The sequence below is a fragment of the Hirundo rustica genome, assembly GCF_015227805.2.
Source record: "Hirundo rustica isolate bHirRus1 chromosome 6 unlocalized genomic scaffold, bHirRus1.pri.v3 SUPER_6_unloc_BUSCO_122064at7742, whole genome shotgun sequence".
Lineage (NCBI taxonomy): Eukaryota > Metazoa > Chordata > Aves > Passeriformes > Hirundinidae > Hirundo > Hirundo rustica.
In genome coordinates, this window is record NW_026690179.1 from 1 (window position 1) to 17,742 (window position 17,742).

The 17,742-nt window shown below is 54.1% G+C and overlaps 1 protein-coding gene across 1 annotated transcript; it reads right to left on the reverse strand.

Annotated features, from left to right (window-relative positions):
• Positions 1 to 5,606: 5,606 nt before the first annotated feature.
• KLHL28 (kelch like family member 28) lies at positions 5,607 to 17,592 on the reverse strand. The gene is given in 5 exon segments (XM_040091475.2): positions 5,607 to 6,601; positions 6,604 to 6,716; positions 7,591 to 7,799; positions 12,139 to 12,582; positions 16,689 to 17,592. Coding segments are annotated over 5 exon segments (1,716 nt in total). The 5' UTR covers positions 17,588 to 17,592; the 3' UTR covers positions 5,607 to 6,550.
• Positions 17,593 to 17,742: the final 150 nt, after the last annotated feature.

Consider the following 17,742-nt stretch of genomic DNA (forward strand, 5'->3'; position numbering starts at 1 on the left):
ACCACTCCCATTCCCATTCCAAGGCCCACTCCCAGGCCCATTCCCATTCCCATTCCACATTCTCAACTCCCATTCCCACTCCCATTCCCATTCCCAAGGCGCAAAGGAAAAGGCCCAAAAAGAAAAGCCCAGGCCAAGACACAGGCCAACGCCAAGGACCATTCCCAGAAAAAGGACCAGGAAAAGGCTCCCCATTCCAGGAAAAGGAAACAAAGAAAAAGGACCAACCAGAAATCAAAGGAAAACTCCCACACTCCCATTCACAATCCCACTCCCAAAGAAGGCCCATTCCCATTCCCATTCCCACTCCCATTCCCATTCCCACTCACTCAAAGTTCCCATTCCCACTCCCACTCCCACTCCCCTTCCATTCCCACTCCCACTCCAATTCCCACTCCCAGGAACATTCCCATTCCCATTCTCCTTCCCATTCCCAGGACCACTCCCATTCCCATTCCCCACTCCAAAGGCCCATTCCCACTCCCACTCCCATTCCCATTCCACTCCCAAGCCCATTCCCACTCCCTTCCCATTCCCATTCCCAGTCCCATTCCCACTCCCACTCCCATTCCCACTCCCATCCCACTCCCATTCCCATTCCCATTCCCACTACCCATTACAATTCCCAAACTCCCACTCCCATTCCCACTCCCACTCCCATTCCCACTCCATTCCCATTCCCACTCCCATTCCCATTCCCACTCCCATTCCAGGACCACTCCCACTCCCATTCCCATTCCATTCCCACTCCATTCCCACTCCCATTCCCATTCCCACTCCCACTCCCATTCCCATTCCCCCATTCCCATTCCCACTCCCATCCCACTCTCCCATTCCCACTCCCCTGCCCACTCCCATTCCCATTTCCCACTCCCATTCCACTCCCACTCCCATTCCCATTCCCATTCCCATTCCCATTCCCATTCCCACTCTCCCATTCCCATTCCCACTCTCCCACTCCCATTCCCACTCTCCCACTCCCATTCCCACTCTCCCACTCCCATTCCCCACTCCCACTCCCATTCCCACTCCCACTCCCAGCCTCCCTCTCCCAGGATTTCCCCACCCCTCACTCGATCCATTCTTTTTCCAGCTTTCTCCCTGTGCCCGTGAGGACTCGGGAGGAAAACCCTGCCTGTGTTTGTTCCCAGCTGAGCATCGGCCTGAGCTGAACTGGGATAACGGGAATCACCACAAACCCCTCGGGAACCGGGGGGAAATTCATAAATCACCAAATTATCCACGGCTCTCCAAATGAACCCGCACAGAGCAGCAAAGAACGTTTTCATTTAGGATTTAACACAAACAGGAGGGCGCGGGAAGCTCAGCACACGCTTGGCGTCCGCACGGCAATTCCAGATGTTCCCTTGGCACTCCGGTGGGATGGAGCAGAAGCTCCCAGGGAAGCAGAAGCCCTGGCACAGGGTGCCCAGAGCAGCTGTGGCTGCCCCTGGATCCCGGGAATTGTCCAAGGCCAGGTTGGACAGAGCTTGGAGCAGCCTGGGACGGTGCGAGGTGTCTCCGAGATCCTCCTGGAGCCTTCTCCTCTCCAGGCTGAACAATCCCAGTTCTCCCAGCCTTTCCATGGGTGTGTCCCATTTTCCAGAGCAATGACAAGTGTTAAAATCCCAGTGCTCTGCTCCTGTGTGTGCTGGAGCTGGTCCAAGTGCACTAATAATGAATTAAACCAGGGTCGGGGAGATGTTGGAGTCCAGGACATTCCTTTGGTTGCCCTGGAGGGTCAGGGACCTGGGCAGGGGGGTCTGGGACCCCAGCCCAGAGCCCAGAGCTCAGAGAGACACTGGATTTGATTTCAGTCCATGGGAGAGGCTTCTTGCACTGCAGGAAGCATTGCAGGCCACAAGAGTGTGAAAAATAGTAGTTTAGTATATCACAGGGTGAAAAAACAGTGGGTTTGGGATTTTTGGCATTGGAGTGAATGGGGCAAGATGGAGAATTTGGGGCGTTGTCTCCTTCTTCTTCCTTCTCCTTCCCTCACTCCATTTCTGCAGTGACGGTGGCACAAAGCAGTCAGTGAGGATTGGGTCAGAGTAAAGATGACCTTTTTAGTAATAGTGATAGACATTGGTAAGAAATAGTAAATAAAGAATACGTAGCAATTAGTATAAAAGATAAGGACAGCCCAGAGACAGGGGGAGTCACCAGATGTCCGAGCCGCGGCAAACATCTTTTGGACACTGAGAAAATTGTAAGATAAGAACTAATAAACGAAGCGTGTAACCTTGAAGACTCCGTCTTTTCCTGCGTTTGGCACAGAGCTTTGCAGAGGGCCAGGACTCTAAAACCACCTCAATGCCGGGGAATTTAAACTCCTGAAAAGGAGCCCCCGACAGGGGTGAAAACCAGGATTTGGTCATAAACAGCCTGGAAAAGCCAGGGAGAAGGGGCAGGAGCCATGGAATGAGGACATTCCAGGAGAGGGGGGAGCGGCTCCAGAGGCTCCAGCACTGAGCACCAGGCAAAGCAGGGAACAAACCCAGATTTATTTCATTAAACAGCTTCAGGTCCAAAGGAATCATTACAACAGTGCTTAGAGAGCACAAGAACAACGCCCCGGGGACTGCCGGGGAATCCCAGCACGGCTCAGCTCTCATCCAAAGGCCGCTTCTGGAGACAAAACAAAACCAGGATGTTGCTGCTGAAAAAATAAAAACATTTACAGGTAAAACCACAAAACTCCAGGGATCAGTTCTCGCCCTCAACCAAAGCACTCTGGCCGAGCCCGAGTACAAAATTCCCTCTGCGGTTATTAAATCCTGCTAAAAATCCGAGTTTTCCTCGGGTTCAAAACACAGTACGCCGCAGGAGACAGAATATTATTATTATTATTATTATTAATAATAATAATAATAATGAGATCAGGCAGCTCTTTGTGTTTCAGGTCAATGGAAAGAACTGAAGGCAATTTGGGATGTTCTGCATTGTTTCATATGGTGAGTGAGGATTTACAGATGGCAAGTTCACTGAAGCGATTTTATCTCCCAGAAACAATATTTGTAACATGGAGAAAAATTCCAACAGTTTCTGCAGGGAAAGCATTCCGAGGAGGAGACACTGGCAAGCGTCGATCATTATCTTTTAAAAGGCAGGAATTCTGAGCTGCGTGGTCACAAAATAAATTCATTTCTGTTGCTCTCTCCGGTGAGGAAATGTCACATCCACAGCACAGGGTCCATCTGGGACATCACTCACCTCCTCTGGCCTCACACCAGGGGAAGAATTCCCCATGGAAAGGGCTTTCGAGCCCCTTTCACCCCAAACCACCCTGGGGTTGTCATCCCCACTGCCTGGGGAAAGGGAATAAAACATTTTGCAGTTTTCAGTGCTTTGACTTCCATGAATGGAAGATGTTGATATAAATAATCACCGTGATATGGATTTTTTGTTGTTGTTCTGATTTATGGGGTTTTTTAAATGATTTTTTTTTGTTGTTTATGGATTTTTTTGTGGTGATCCATCCCTAGGAATGTCCAAGGCCAGTTTGGACGGGGCTGGAGCAGCCTGGGACAGGGGGAGGTGTCCCTGCCATGGCAAAGGTGGCACTGGGTGGGATTTGAGGTCCCTTCCAACCCAAACCACCCTGGGATTCCATGATTCCTTCTCCTCCCCACACACAAACATGTAAATCCAGCCGTGGAGCTCCTCCTGTCCTGCCAAGAGATGCCCTGGAATAATTAAATCAGGATTTATTGCTGTCACTGGGATGAATCCCTCTGGGTCAAATTAACAATTCCAGCATTTTTAGCAGAGTTTCTCTTATTTACATTTAAAGTTCCACCAAATCTGAAGGAGAGCTGCAGGATTTTATGGTCTGTGCAATCACCTGGGGTATCTGAACGGTGTTTTATGGTGACAACACCCTCCTGGACCGGTGAAATCCCAGTGAGGGGAACGGAGGAACTGGAGCAGCCCTGGCTGCAGCCAGCTCCGCAGGAATTCAGGGGAAATAAATCCAGAGCACTCAACCCTCCCCATTCAGCAAAGTCATAAAGAAATGGCTTTTGAAGCAACTATTTCAAATATTATTGCACCTTTCTAAATAACACCGTGTGGGCTTGGAAAACCACCACCAAACATGTTAAAACAAAGGGAAAGGAAACTCTGGAGGCAAAAAAAAAAAAAAAAAAAAAATCCTTAGTAGCAGGCCTGGCAGTGGGCAGACACCAGGGAAATTCAAGGTAATTGAGATCAGAAGACAACCCAAAATGTGCTAAATTAGTTAAATTCCGTTTTAAGTGACGGCTCTAACCACGGAATCACTTTCCCCCTCCGTTTTCAGGGCTGTCTGATTAAGCCCAGCACCTGCCCCTCGCATTTGTGATGAGCCCTGGCTGCGCTCCCCGCGCCGGTGCCAAAGGCGGAACGGCCCCAAGGACCCGAGCTGGGGTTTGTGAGCACGGGAAGAACAAACACCCGAAAAACCCCACCAGGGAGCTCATTGCAGAGGGGGCACGGAGCGAAGAAGGAACCAAACCAGCGGAACAATCCGAACGCGCTTTATGCACCGAAAGCAGGAACAGCCTCGGGGGAACCCCTGCCTTTAGCACCACCGTGAGATGGGAACGCCCAGAGGAAGCGATCGTGCAATCCTTGGGAGAAAAGAAGGGGGCACACGGACACGAGGGAGGAGGATGGGCTGGGACGGAGGTTTTATTGGACGGCACGTCGGGAATGGTGCTGCCGTGATTTCTGCTCGCGTCCCAGCTGAAAGCACGCAGCAGGATTAAGTCCCTTCATCTAGCGCTCGCAGGAAACAGGAGGGAAAAGTTAAAAACGCAAATTCTCTTCGTCGGTGTTGAGGGTTAGGTTTCCTGTAGAATTTTTCCCCCCCACATAAGTTGCTAGGAGACTAAATACTGATAGTTAGACAGCGCTTAACCTGGACAAAGGAAGCTGATCACTTAGTTTGAGGGAGGGAGAAAGCTCCCTGAGAGCTGAGGGTGGTGGGCTCACGGCTCTCTGTCTTCCGGGGAGCACGGATCGGGCGACTGCTGGCTGCTGGAGTCCACGGTTAACGGAGGAGTCTGGTCCTGGGAATTCTACCATCTGTTAGAGCGCCCAGGAATTCGGAGTTTCTTCGCTGTCCTGCTGGATTTTGGGTGAGCCCGGGTCCCGCCGCTGCGGCTTCTCCAGCACTGCCACCTCTGCCTGCCGAGGACACCCCCTGCCTGCGGAGGACAGTCCACCGCGCCCGGCTTCCAGCCATCAGCGCCGGAGCCTCCACCGTTTGCCCTCGGGGTTCTTGGTTCTGTTCTACTATTGTTATAATTGCTGTTGTTTTTTTGTCTGTCCTGTTATATTTACTAGTAAAGGACTGTAATTCCTTTTTCCCCATAGCTCTCACTGAAAAGTTTTTTCTAATCTTCCAAATTATAATAACACGGAGGGAAGGATTTGAATTCCTCATTTCCTAGAGAGAGGCCTGCCTCTCCTTAGCAGACACCTGTCTTTTCAAACCAAGACAGTCGGATCCAAAAAAAAAAACGTCCCGAGGAGGCGACGGCTTTGCAAACGCCTCCAAGGATCATCCCAGCCCTCCTAGCAGGAAGCAGGTGACAAAGGAGAGTACAGGCAACATCCTATGGCATTTATTATGTACAAACCTTGAGATACAGAAACAAGGCAGCCCTTGGTCATTAAAAAACCCCCGGTGCAGCACCGGCGCTCTCCCCGCGTGCGTGCGGACGCAGCCGGGGCCGGCGGCGCTGCGCTCAGCCCGGCGCAGGGAGCTCCGGGTCCGGAGCAGCCAGAGGCGAAACTCCGCACGGCTCCGACGGACAGACCTCAGCCGTGTTCGATCCCGGCTCTGTCTTAAACCCCTGCCACCAGTGGGGCGTGCTGAGCCAGGCCTGGCTGAGCCGAGCCGAGCAGAGCCCTGCCGAGCCGAGCCGAGCCCAACCGAGCCGAGCCTTGGCGGGCCCAGCCAAGCTGAGCCCAACTGAGCCGAGCTGAGCCAAACCGAGCCCAGCCGAGCTGAGCCCAACTGAGCCGAGCTGAGCCAAACCGAGCCCAGCCGAGCTGAGCCAAACCGAGCCCAGCCGAGCTGAGCCCAACCGAGCCGAGCTGAGCCCAACTGAGCCGAGCTGAGCCCAACCGAGCCCAGCCAAGCTGAGCCCAACCGAGCAGAGCTGAGCCAAACCGAGCCCAGCCGAGCTGAGCCCAACTGAGCCGAGCTGAGCCAAACTGAGCCCAGCCGAGCTGAGCCCAACCGAGCCGAGCTGAGCCAAACCGAGCCCAACCGAGGAGAGCCCAGCCGAGCCAAGCCCAACTGAGCCAAACTGAGCCCAACCAAGCCGAGCCCAGCCGAGCCGAGCCCAATCGAGCCAAACTGAGCCCAACCAAGCTGAGCCCAGCCGAGCCCAGCCCACCAGAGCCGATCCAAATTGAGCCAAACTGAGCCCAACCAAGCCGAGCTGAGCTGAGCCAAGTCGAGTCATGCCGAGCTGAGCCCAGCAGAGCCCAGCCCAGCAGAGCCCAGCCCAGCAGAGCCCAGCCAGCAGAGCTGAGCCGCAGCGCCCGCTGGCCGAGCTCAGAGCGCCGTGAGGCCGAAGTTGCAGCGGCAGTACATCATCCCCGCCGAGAGTCCAGCCACGAGTCCGAGATGGGCTCGTACCTCTGCACCGTGTTCAGGTAGGACGAGCCCGAGTGCCCTCCCACCACGTACAGGTGGTCGTCGATCACCGCCGCCCCCACGCCTGCGGAGGAAAGCACCGACATCAAACCCTGCTCGACATCAAACCCTGCTCGTGTTCCCTGCTGCTGTCACCCCTGCCACCCACACCCTGACCCAGTGTCCAAAGAAAGCACGGACATCAAACCCTGCTCGACATCAAACCCTGCCCGTGTTCCCTGCTGCTGTCACCCCCTGCCACCCACAGCCTGACCCCAGTGTCCCCAGTGCCCAAAGAAAGGGGGTGTAAATGAGGAGCCCTCTCTGTTCAGGTCTGACACCCCTTTTGTGCCTTTCCTATGATAAAACCTCCCTCTGTCCCAGTGGCCCCTGTCAGGGAAACTGGGGGAGAATAAGGGAATATCCTGAGCTGGAAGGACCCACAGGGATCATCCAGCCCAGCTCCTGTCCCTGCCCAGACCCAACAATCCCACCCTGGGCATCCCTGGAGCGCTGTCCAAACGCTCCTGGAGCTCTGGCAGCCTCGGGGCCGTGCCCATTCCCTGGGGAGCTGTTCCAGTGCTTATCCCACCTCTGGGGGAAGAACCTTTCCCTGATCTCCATCCTGAGCTTCCCTGGCCCAGCTCCAGCCCTTCCCTAAGTGCTGTCCCTGTGGCAGGAACAGAGATGGGAGCTGCACCCCAACCCTGCACCCCCGAGTCTGCACACCCAACAAAATCCAACAGAACAGCGAGCACAGAAGTGCTGAAATCACTGAAAAAACAGCAGCTAGAGTACAACTACTACTTCCTATAACTCTTGTTACAGCCCAGCATTAATAAACTGAACTTGGAGAAACCAAGGTCCTTTCACAGAGCTGCTGAAGTGACCTGCCACTCCTCCTGCCACTGTCCCTGCAGGTTCTACCAGCTCCGAGGCTCCTTTCTGCCATGTCCCACCTGTCCGGGGCTCCTTCATGGGCCGGCACACCGTCCACTGGTTCTGGTGGGGGTCGTACCTCTCGATGCTGGACAGGTGGGACACCCCATTGTGCCCCCCCACCACGAAGATGAAGCCCAGCATGACCCCCACCCCAAAGTTTATCCGTTTGTCAGCCATGGAGGCCACGGTCTCCCACGAGTTCTTGCTCGGATCGTAGCGCTCCATGCTGCAAAGAAAACAGAGCCGTGAGCCCGGGATCTGGGGAGTGGGATTCACCCCTGGAGTGTCACAGGGACAGCCATAAACCTGGGGAATGGGGAATGGGATTCACCTCTGGAATGTCACAGGGACAGCCATGAACCCGGGATCTGGGGAGTGGGATTCACCTCTGGAGTGTCACAGGGACAGCCATGAACCTGGGGAATGGGGATTCACCTCTGGAATGTCACAGGGACAGCCATGAACCCGGGATCTGGGGAGTGGGATTCACCCCTAGAACGTCACAGGGACAGCCATAAACCTGGGGAATGGGGATTCACCCCTGGAGTGTCACAGGCACAGCCATAAACCTGGGGAATGGGGATTCACCTCTGGAGTGTCACAGGCACAGCCATAAACCTGGGGAATGGGGATTCACCCCTGGAGTGTCACAGGCACAGCCATGAACATGGGGAATGGGGATTCACCCCTGGAGTGTCACAGGCACAGCCATGAACATGGGGAATGGGGAACGGGATTCACCTCTGGAATGTCACAGGGACAGCCATGAACCTGGGGAATGGGGATTCACCTCTGGAGTGTCACAGGGACAGCCATAAACTTGGGGAATGGGGAATGGGGATTCACCTCTGGAGTGTCACAGGGACAGCCATAAACCTGGGGAATGGGATTCACCTCTGGAGTGTCACAGGGACAGCCATGAACCTGGGGAATGGGGATTCACCTCTGGAATGTCACAGGCACAGCCATGAACCTGGGGAATGGGGATTCACCTCTGGAGTGTCACAGGGACAGCTGGCCCTGCCCAGGATCTCAGGGATGGGGATTCACCTCTGGAATGTCACAGGCACAGCTGGCCCTGCCCAGGATCTCAGGGATGGGGATTCACCCCTGGAATGTCACAGGCACAGCTGGCCCTGCCCAGGATCTCAGGGATGGGGATTCACCCCTGGAATGTCACAGGCACAGCTGGCCCTGCCCAGGATCTCAGGGATGGGGATTCCCCCTGGAATGTCACAGGCACAGCTGGCCCTGCCCAGGATCTCAGGGATGGGGATTCACCCCTGGAGTGCCAGCTGGCTCTGCCAGAATCACCACACAGCAATAATGGGATACAGAGGGAAGGGCTGGGGCTGGTGGAAAATTCCGTGGCGCAGCTGCTTGGTACGACCCAGCAGCAGCACCCAGAAACTGTGTCATCACCTGGGAAGCACCCATCTCACCCCAGGGCACTTCCATGACCAAAGCAGCCCAACAGCGTGGCCAAAAATCAGTTTTGACCTATTTTTATAATATATTCACTCAAGGGTTGGACTCGGTGATCTCCAAAGACTTTTCCATCCCAAATGGTTCTGTGGCATTTCCCCCTGACACAGCAATGCATTCAGCCTCTCCCAAGCCTGTCCCACTGTCCTGCACCTTCAGGTCACACCCTGAAACCAAGAGGTTCCTCAGAGCCAGAAGCTCTTTCAGGTTTCTTAAAACAAGGATTTAAAATGTATATCATATGAATAATAAACTATTAAAATAATAGATCAGTCTATTAAATTAATTTAATGTGAAAATAAAAACTCTGTGGGAAGCTGAACACAACGCAGAGCTGAAGTGCGCTTCTTTGGGCGCACAGCAAATCCAAATCTGCCCTGAGGATAAGATTCAGAGAGAAAAAGCGCGTGGAGAGTGCATTTGTGTTCCTCAGAAAAAGCAGCAAAGAGGCTGCTGATTGAAACTCTGAGGGCAGGAGAGGCTTCAGGACCAAAGGGCAATGAATTCTCCTGGTAATTAATATTTCTGATCGCTGCAGAGACGCTCACTCATCCACACACTCACGGCTCAGAGCCGATCCTGCCCCAGTGCAGCTGCGGGAGCGCAGAGGGGCAGGAAACAGGGGAAGAGGAGACCTGCAGCAGCACAGAGTTTGGAAAAGGGGCTTCATTACCCAGTGAGAGCTTGAGTTAACGCTGGAGCTTGGGAGAGCCTGGCGTAGTGCTCACCCCTCCAGTCAGGAATAAAACCAGGATTATTCACAGAAACCAGAGCACCCTGAGCTGGAAGGATCGAGGAGTCCAAGGATCCTTTTCCTAATAGAAAGAAGAACCTTTTCCTAAGAGGAGAACCTAAAAGGAGAACCTTTTCCTGGTATCCCACCTAAACCTCCCCTGACTCAGCCTCGAGCACAAGGAGTCGATGCAGTTCATCGCTGCAGTGCCACCCTGCTGAACAGCCACTGTGTCCCCTCCTCAGGAGCAGGGGTTTCACTCCTCATTCAGCTCTTGTAGTTTGTTATTTCGCTTCCTGCAGGGACATTCAGCTGACTCGTTCCCATTTTAACTATAGAAAATGATTCCTTTGGACAACTGCAAGTCCCTGGACATCCCTGCAGTCAGAGCAGCAATCCCCATTCTGTTACTAGCAGTATGTCCTAGGGTAACTTTATGATGCTTGTATCCCCAATCGTCTGTTCTGTCTGTGCTGTATATTGAGTCCTGTGCCTTTCAGACTGGTTCTAAGAGCAAGGAGAAGCGCGGAGTTTGTTTTGAGAAAACTGCCTGACTCCTCCACATTCTCCTCCGGACGGGGTGTTCGGCGGAGGCTTGGAGAGACTGCAGGACAGAGATCTTTTTGCTTTTAGTTAGTTTCAGCCAGCTAGGGCAGAGAAGTTCCCTGGACTGGTTTTTTTCCTTTTTCTTGGAACTGTTTAAACCTGCTCTGGACTGAAAACCCAGGGGAGCACTGGGGGCTGCACCTGCGGCCCACCGGGGCCTGGACCTCGGCATTTTCCAGCAGCGCCGGAGGGACTGGGACTGAGGAGAGACTGAGAGAGAGATGAGCTACACCACGGCAAGGACTTTCTCAATTTGCCATCTCACTCCAGAATGAGAGGTTTTATTGTTTCATATTATTCATTCTTTATACTTGCATGCACTTCATTTGTTTAGTAAAATAGTTTTTTCCACTTTTCTCCAAAGGGTTTTTTTTTTTTACCGGACCGGTTGGAGGGAGGGGCCACTTGGGTTTGCTTCCTTAGAGGGATCCTATACAGGGGTTTTCTCCCAAATTTTCCCAAACCAGGACACAGTAACACTGATTCAAGGTCCCAGCAGAGTCACGTATTTATCCTGTGTGGACTGAGCATGGGAAAACTCCTGTTCACCTCAAACCAGGCCTTTCCTGGTAAAACTCACCACCCACACTCAGATTTTGCAGGCTTGAGCTACAAGGCTCGGTAACATGCAGGCACATCTCTGCTTTTACCTTTTTGGTGAAATCACCTTTTAGGTGATCTAAAAAAAAAAACTAGTCCAAATGAAGGGAAACACACAAAGTGAAACAAAACCAGAGATTTCCCGTTTGAATGACGGGACTGATGAGACAGAACAGGCATGGATTAATTATTGGAGATGATTTAATTGGCTGCCCAGGGGGTTTTGGTGGTGCCCAGGTGGGTCACCTCAGCATGCACCTGTTCATGTGGGCAGGACAAGGATTAATGAGCCTGCCCAGGGGGTTTTGGTGGTGCCCAGAGGGTTTTGGTGGTGCCCAGGAGGTTTTGGAGGGTGACCCCAGCATGCACTTGTTCACGTGGGCAGGATAAGGATTAAATATCCTGCCCAGGGGGTTTGGTGGTGCCCAGGGGGTTTTGGAGGGTGACCCCAGCATGTACCTGTTCACGTGGGCAGGACAAGGATTAAATATCCTGCCCAAGAGGCTTTGGTGGTTCCCAGAGGGTTTGGGTGGTTCCCAGAGGGTTTTGGTGGTGCCCAGGGGGTTTTGGTGGTGCCCAGGAGTTTTGGAGGGCGACCCCAGCACGCACCTGTTCATGTGGGCAGAACAAGGATTAAAAAGCCTGCCCAGGGGGCTTTGGTGGTGCCCAGGGGGTTTTGGTGGTGCCCAGGGGGCTTTGGAGGGTGACCCCAGCACACACCTGTTCATGTGAGCAGGACAAGGATTAAATATCCCGCCCAGGGGGTTTTGGTGGTGCCCAGAGGACTTTGGAGGTGCCCAGGAGTTTTGGAGGGTGACCCCAGCACGTACCTGTTCATGTGGGCAGAGGAAGGATTAAATATACTGCCCAGGAGTTTTGGAGGGTGACCCCAGCATGTACCTGTTCATGTGGGCAGGACAAGGATTAAATATCCTGCCATGGGGGTTTTGCTGGTGCCCAGGGGGTTTTGGTGGTGCCCAGAGGGTTTTGGAGGGTGACCCCAGCATGTACCTGTTCACGTGGGCAGGACAAGGATCAAATATCCTGCCCAGGAGGCTTTGGTGGTTCCCAGAGGGTTTTGGTGGTGCCCAGGGGGTTTTGGTGGCGCCCAGGGGCTCTGGAGGGTGACCCCAGCACGCACCTGTTCATGTGGGCGGGCCCGTAGCCCCCGATGGCGTAGATCATCCCGTCCAGCACGGCGGCGGCGAAGCAGCTCCGCGTCCTGCTCATGGGGGCCACCAGCTGCCACTCCTTGACCTTGGGGATGTACTTCTCCACGCTCCTCAGGTAGGACTGGCCGTCGTAGCCGCCCAGGGCGTAGAGCTCCCCGGCCAGCACGGCCGTGCCCAGCGTGCTGCGGCTCTCGAACATCCTCTCCAGGGAGCTCCAGGTGTTGGTGTCGGGGTCCCAGCACTCCACGGAGCTCTCGTGCTTCCTGTAGCTGATGCCCTGGCACACGTGCGTGGCGATGCCCCCCAGCACGTAGATCTTCTGCTCCAGCACGCAGATGCCGAACTCGTAGCGGGGGATGCTCAGAGGGGCCAGCCCGATCCACGAGTCGTTCTGGGGGAAATACATCTCCATGCTGCCGGGGGGAGAGGAGGGGGCCAGTGAGAAAAAACGGGAACGGCCACCGGGACCCGAGGCAAAGGGAGGGGGAAAGGAAATAACGAACCGCAGAGGAGAGATGTTGGAGCCCAGGGCATTCCTTTGGCTGCCCTGGAGGGTCAGGGACCTGGGCAGGGGGGTCTGGGACCCCGGCCCAGAGCCCAGAGGGACATTGGCTTTGATCCCATGGGAAAGGCTTCCTGCACTGCGGGAGGGATTGCAGGCCACAGGAGTGTGAAAGATTGGAGTTTAGTAGATCACAGGGTGAGAAAACAGTAGGTTTGGGTTTTTAGTATGGAAGTGAATGGGGGCAAGATGGAGAATTTGGGGCGCTGTCTCCTGCTTCTTCTCTCTCCTTCCCTCACTCCATTTTCTGCAGTGACGGTGGCACGAAGGAGTTTAAAGAGATTGGGTCAAAGTAGGGATGACCTGTTTAGTGTAAGTGATAGGTATTGGCAAATAACGATAAATAAAGAACATGTAACATTAGTATAAAAGATAGTGACAGCCCAGTTCAGGAGGAGTCGAGGAGTCACCAGATGCCCGAGCAGCTGCACAGACCTTTGTTGGGCACTGAGAAAATTGTAAGATAAGAAACAATAAACAAAGCGCGCAACCTTGAAAAATCAGAACCTGAAGACTCCGTCTCTTTCTTGTATTTGGCTCAGAGCTCTGCAGAAGGCAAAAAGACTCTAAAACCACCTGAATCTCAGAACTAAAAACCGAGAGAGAGAGAGAGAGAAGAGCAAATTATAGAGGGGAGAGCACATCTGGAATTACAAATACACATTCGGGAGCTGCAGTTTGTAAATAGGTATATGTGATGTGTCTGCAATTTAAACAGAAATATCAGCGTAGCACAAACTAACCGGGAAAACACGTCCTTAAAACAGCTTGTTTCTTTTAACCAGCATGCCAAATGTGAAAATTTAAATCTTAAAAGCACGTCTGAAATTTAAATGTGAAAGTTAAATCTGAAAGGTAAATCTGAAATTTAAATCTTAAAAGCACATCTGAAATTTAAATGTGAAAGTTAAATGTGAAAGCTAAATCCGAAAGTTAAACCTTAAAGTTAAACCTTAAAACTAGATCTTAAATCTGAAATTTAAATCTGAAATTTAAATGTGAAAGTTAAATCTGAAAGGTAAATCTGAAATTTAAATCTTAAAAGTAAATCTTAAAAGTAAATCTGGAAGTTAAATCTGAAAGGTAAACCTGAAAGGTAAACCTTAAACCTTAAAATTAGATCTTAAATCTGAAATTTAAATCTGAAATTTAAACCTTAAAGTTAAACCTTAAACCTTGAAGTTAAATCTGAAATTTTAATCTGAAATTCAAATCTGAAATTCCCACTTTCTTTTAATCATAGTGGTCATGAGCTCACGGTGGGTCTAGCTCGCCCCATGTAAAGTCTAGCTGATCTACCTGAATAGTTTAATTAATAAATGACCTAAATAATTAAGAGGCTCTCTAGTACAGAGGAAACACGATCTGTTCAAAAACCACACAGAAGCACGAGGCCCCCGGGGAGCTGACGGGCACTAAGAGCCCAGAAACAGGAGCTGCTGAAACACCAGAGAATAGGGATTAAATATATCCTGGAGTAATTTTGGTTTTATGAAGCACCAAAAAAATGGAAAATAATCCAAATTATATTGGTAGGCTACATTTTTATAATAATTGAAGAAGGTGGGAAAGAAGCAGAGCTGAGGAATGTCAGAGGATGACTTTATTCACTCAAACATTATTTTTTTAAGTCTATAAACCCAACAATTCCCAGCCCCGACGTCTGGTTTAAGATCAGCGGCCATCCTTGGGAGAATGAACTTTGAATGGCTTTGACGCCTCTGAACACGCAAAGAAAAGAACCCACAGCTCTCCCCAGGTTTTCAAATGCGCTTCTCGCTGCAAGCACAGGACTGTCACAGAAAGGGACATCCCAGAATATCCTCCAGAAGGCAGCTGTGGGACCGGTCCAGGCTGTCTGCCTGGGCACAGGGAGCGCTGCCGGGGCTGCTGAGGGCACACGGGGCATCAAGGCTCCTTCTGTGCACGTATAAATGTATATTTGTATAAATGTATATTTGTATATGAACAGCCCACACAAAATTTAACCACCAGCTCTGGGAATGTTAATCCCGTGCTCTGAGCAAACCCAGCCACACCAGCTCGGGGCGTGAAGTTGTTTTTGTCTCTCCTTGGCTCCTCCTGCTGCCAGGATGAGCCTCAGGGAGGCTCCCGGGATCTGGGGAGGTTCCTTGTGCAGAGGGGCACTGCCCAGTTCTGCCAGCGCAGACACGGGCACCTGCAGGCAGCTGGGACTGCAGCCACCACCACACCACGATGCAGAGCTCCTCCAGCAAATCCCAGGATCACTGAGGCTGGAAAAGCCTCCAAGATCCAGTCCCAGCTGTGCCTGATGCCCCCCCTGTCCCCAGCTCTGAGTGCCACCTCCAGGAATTCCTGGGACACCTCCAGGGATGGGCACTCCAAACCTCCCTGGCCACTTCCAAGCTCTGAGCTCCCTTTCCATGGGGAAATTCCTGCTGCTGTCCACCCTGAGCCTCCCCTGGCCCAGCCTGAGGCCGTTCCCTCTGCTCCTGTCCCTGTTCCCTGGGGGCACAGCCCGACCCCCCGGCTGTCCCCTCCTGTCAGGGAGTTGGAGGGAAAAGCCCCTCTGAGCCTCCTTTACTCTCCTTCACTCTGCTCTGATTAAGGCTACCCTAATGCCGAGGATTTTTGAATTATCAGGAAGCCCATTTGTCAGATAGCAAGTTAATTTTTATGATTTGTTTGAAATTATAACAAACCAGGGGGAGAATTAACTAAAATGGAAATAACTGGAAGGAAAACCAAGAACTGTACAAACCTCATTAACCACGTTATTAACTCCATCAACAGGATGAAAATGATTTCACAAACAAGACCCCCTAACACTGCAAATTACTCATTAAATAAAAAAGCATTTAAAAAAAAAAAAACCTGCTGAAGAGTTTTTATGGAGGAAAAGAACAACAACAACAACCTGCAAACTCTGCTGGGATGGTCTAACCTCAGAGACTGGGGGGATCCCAGCTCCCAGTGCCAGTGTCCCTGCCCAGGGGTGCCAGGCAGGATCCCAGCTCCCAGTGTCCCGGCCCAGGATGCCAGGCAGGATTCCAGCTCCCAGTGTCCCTGCCCAGGGTTGCAGGCAGGATCCCAGCTCCCAGTGCCCCTGCCCAGGGGTGCCAGGCAGGATTCCAGCTCCCAGTGTCCCTGCCCAGGGGTACCAGGATCCCAGCTCCATGTGTCCCTGCCCAGGGGTGCCAGGATCCCAGCTCCCAGTGTCCCTGCCCAGGATGCCAGGCAGGATTCCAGCTCCCAGTGTCCCTGCCCAGGGTTGCAGGCAGGATCCCAGCTCCCAGTGCCCCTGCCCGGGGTGCCAGGCAGGATTCCAGCTCCCAGTGCCCCTGCCCGGGGTGCCAGGCAGGATTCCAGCTCCCAGTGTCCCTGCCCGGGGTGCCAGGCAGGATTCCAGCTCCCAGTGCCCGTGCCCAGGGGTGCCAGGCAGGATCCCAGCTCCCAGTGCCCCTGCCCGGGGTGCCAGGCAGGATTCCAGCTCCCAGTGCCCCTGCCCGGGGTGCCAGGCAGGATTCCAGCTCCCAGTGCCCCTGCCCGGGGTGCCAGGCAGGATTCCAGCTCCCAGTGCCCGTGCCCAGGGGTGCCAGGCAGGATCCCAGCTCCCAGTGCCCCTGCCCAGGGTGCCAGGCAGGATCCCAGCTCCCAGTGCCCCTGCCCAGGGTGCCAGGCAGGATCCCAGCTCCCAGTGCCCCTGCCCGGGGTGCCAGGCAGGATTCCAGCTCCCAGTGCCCCTGCCCACGGTGCCAGGCAGGATCCCAGCTCCCAGCGCCCCTGCCCAGGGGTGCCAGGATCCCAGCTCCCAGTGCCCGTGCCCAGGGGTGCCAGGATCCCAGCTCCCAGTGCCCGTGCCCAGGGGTGCCAGGATCCCAGCTCCCAGTGCCCCTGCCCACGGTGCCAGGCAGGATCCCAGCTCCCAGCGCCCCTGCCCAGGGGTGCCAGCAGCGCCCCAGGGCTGTTCCTCACCTCTCCAGGCAGGCGAAGAGCCCGGCCTTGCCCCCCACGGCGCAGAGCACCTTGGGCGCGCAGCGGGGCCGCGTCAGCAGCACGCTCTGGTGCGACAGTCTGTGCTCGGGCATGAAGTGGTACTTGAGGGCCTCGTTGAGCAGGTGCTTGCAGGTGTGGTCGTCCCTGATCAGGTGGTTGGCCTCGTAGAGCCGCGTGAGGAACTTGACGCTGAGCAGGGGCAGGCGCACGCAGTGCAGCAGCTGCGCCAGGTACTTCTGGCGCTCCCGCACGTCGTACTTGATCCAGGACTCCAGGGCGTGGAACACCGTCTCCTCCGACACCACATTCAGGCAGTCGTTGGACACGATCTCGTCCAGCTCCGAGTGCGTCAGCTCCAGGAACTCCTCGGTGCGGCACACGTCCTCGAAGTTGCGGCAGATGAACTTGCCGGCGGCCAGGTAGAGCTCGCGGCAGCCGTAGGTCTCGGCGAAGCGCGAGATGCCGATGCAGTTGCCGGGCTCCAGCTGGCTCTCCAGGAAGGCGCAGCACTCCTTGAGCACCAGCTTGACCTGCAGCAGATTGGCGGCGGGCAGCAGCGACTCCACGGTGTCCTGCGAGATGAAGACGCTGCCGGTGTAGGCGTACTCCACGATGGCCCGCAGCGCCGCCTCGTCCACGCACTGGAACTCCACCTCGGCGTTCTCCTTCTCCGACAGGTTCCCGGTGAACATGGCCTTGAAGTAGGGGCTGATGCTGGCCAGCACCACCTTGTGAGCGTGGATCTTGGCCTCGCCCACGCGCAGCACGACGTCGCACAGCTCGCGCTGCTGCCGCAGCAGGTTGAGGCCCTGCAGGAGCTGCTCCGAGTGCAGGGGGGTCAGCTTGGCCAGCAGGAACGGCGGCGACGACGGGTCCATCTGGGACAAACACAGTTTGGGAGGCGTCACTCGGCGTTTCGGGACCGAGACGCGCCGCGCCTGACAGCTCAGGGGTGTTTCTCCTCTTTGGCTTTTAAATGGATAGGGTTTGTTACGTCCCAATTCCCTTTTCCGTACTGAATTTCTCAAAGAGC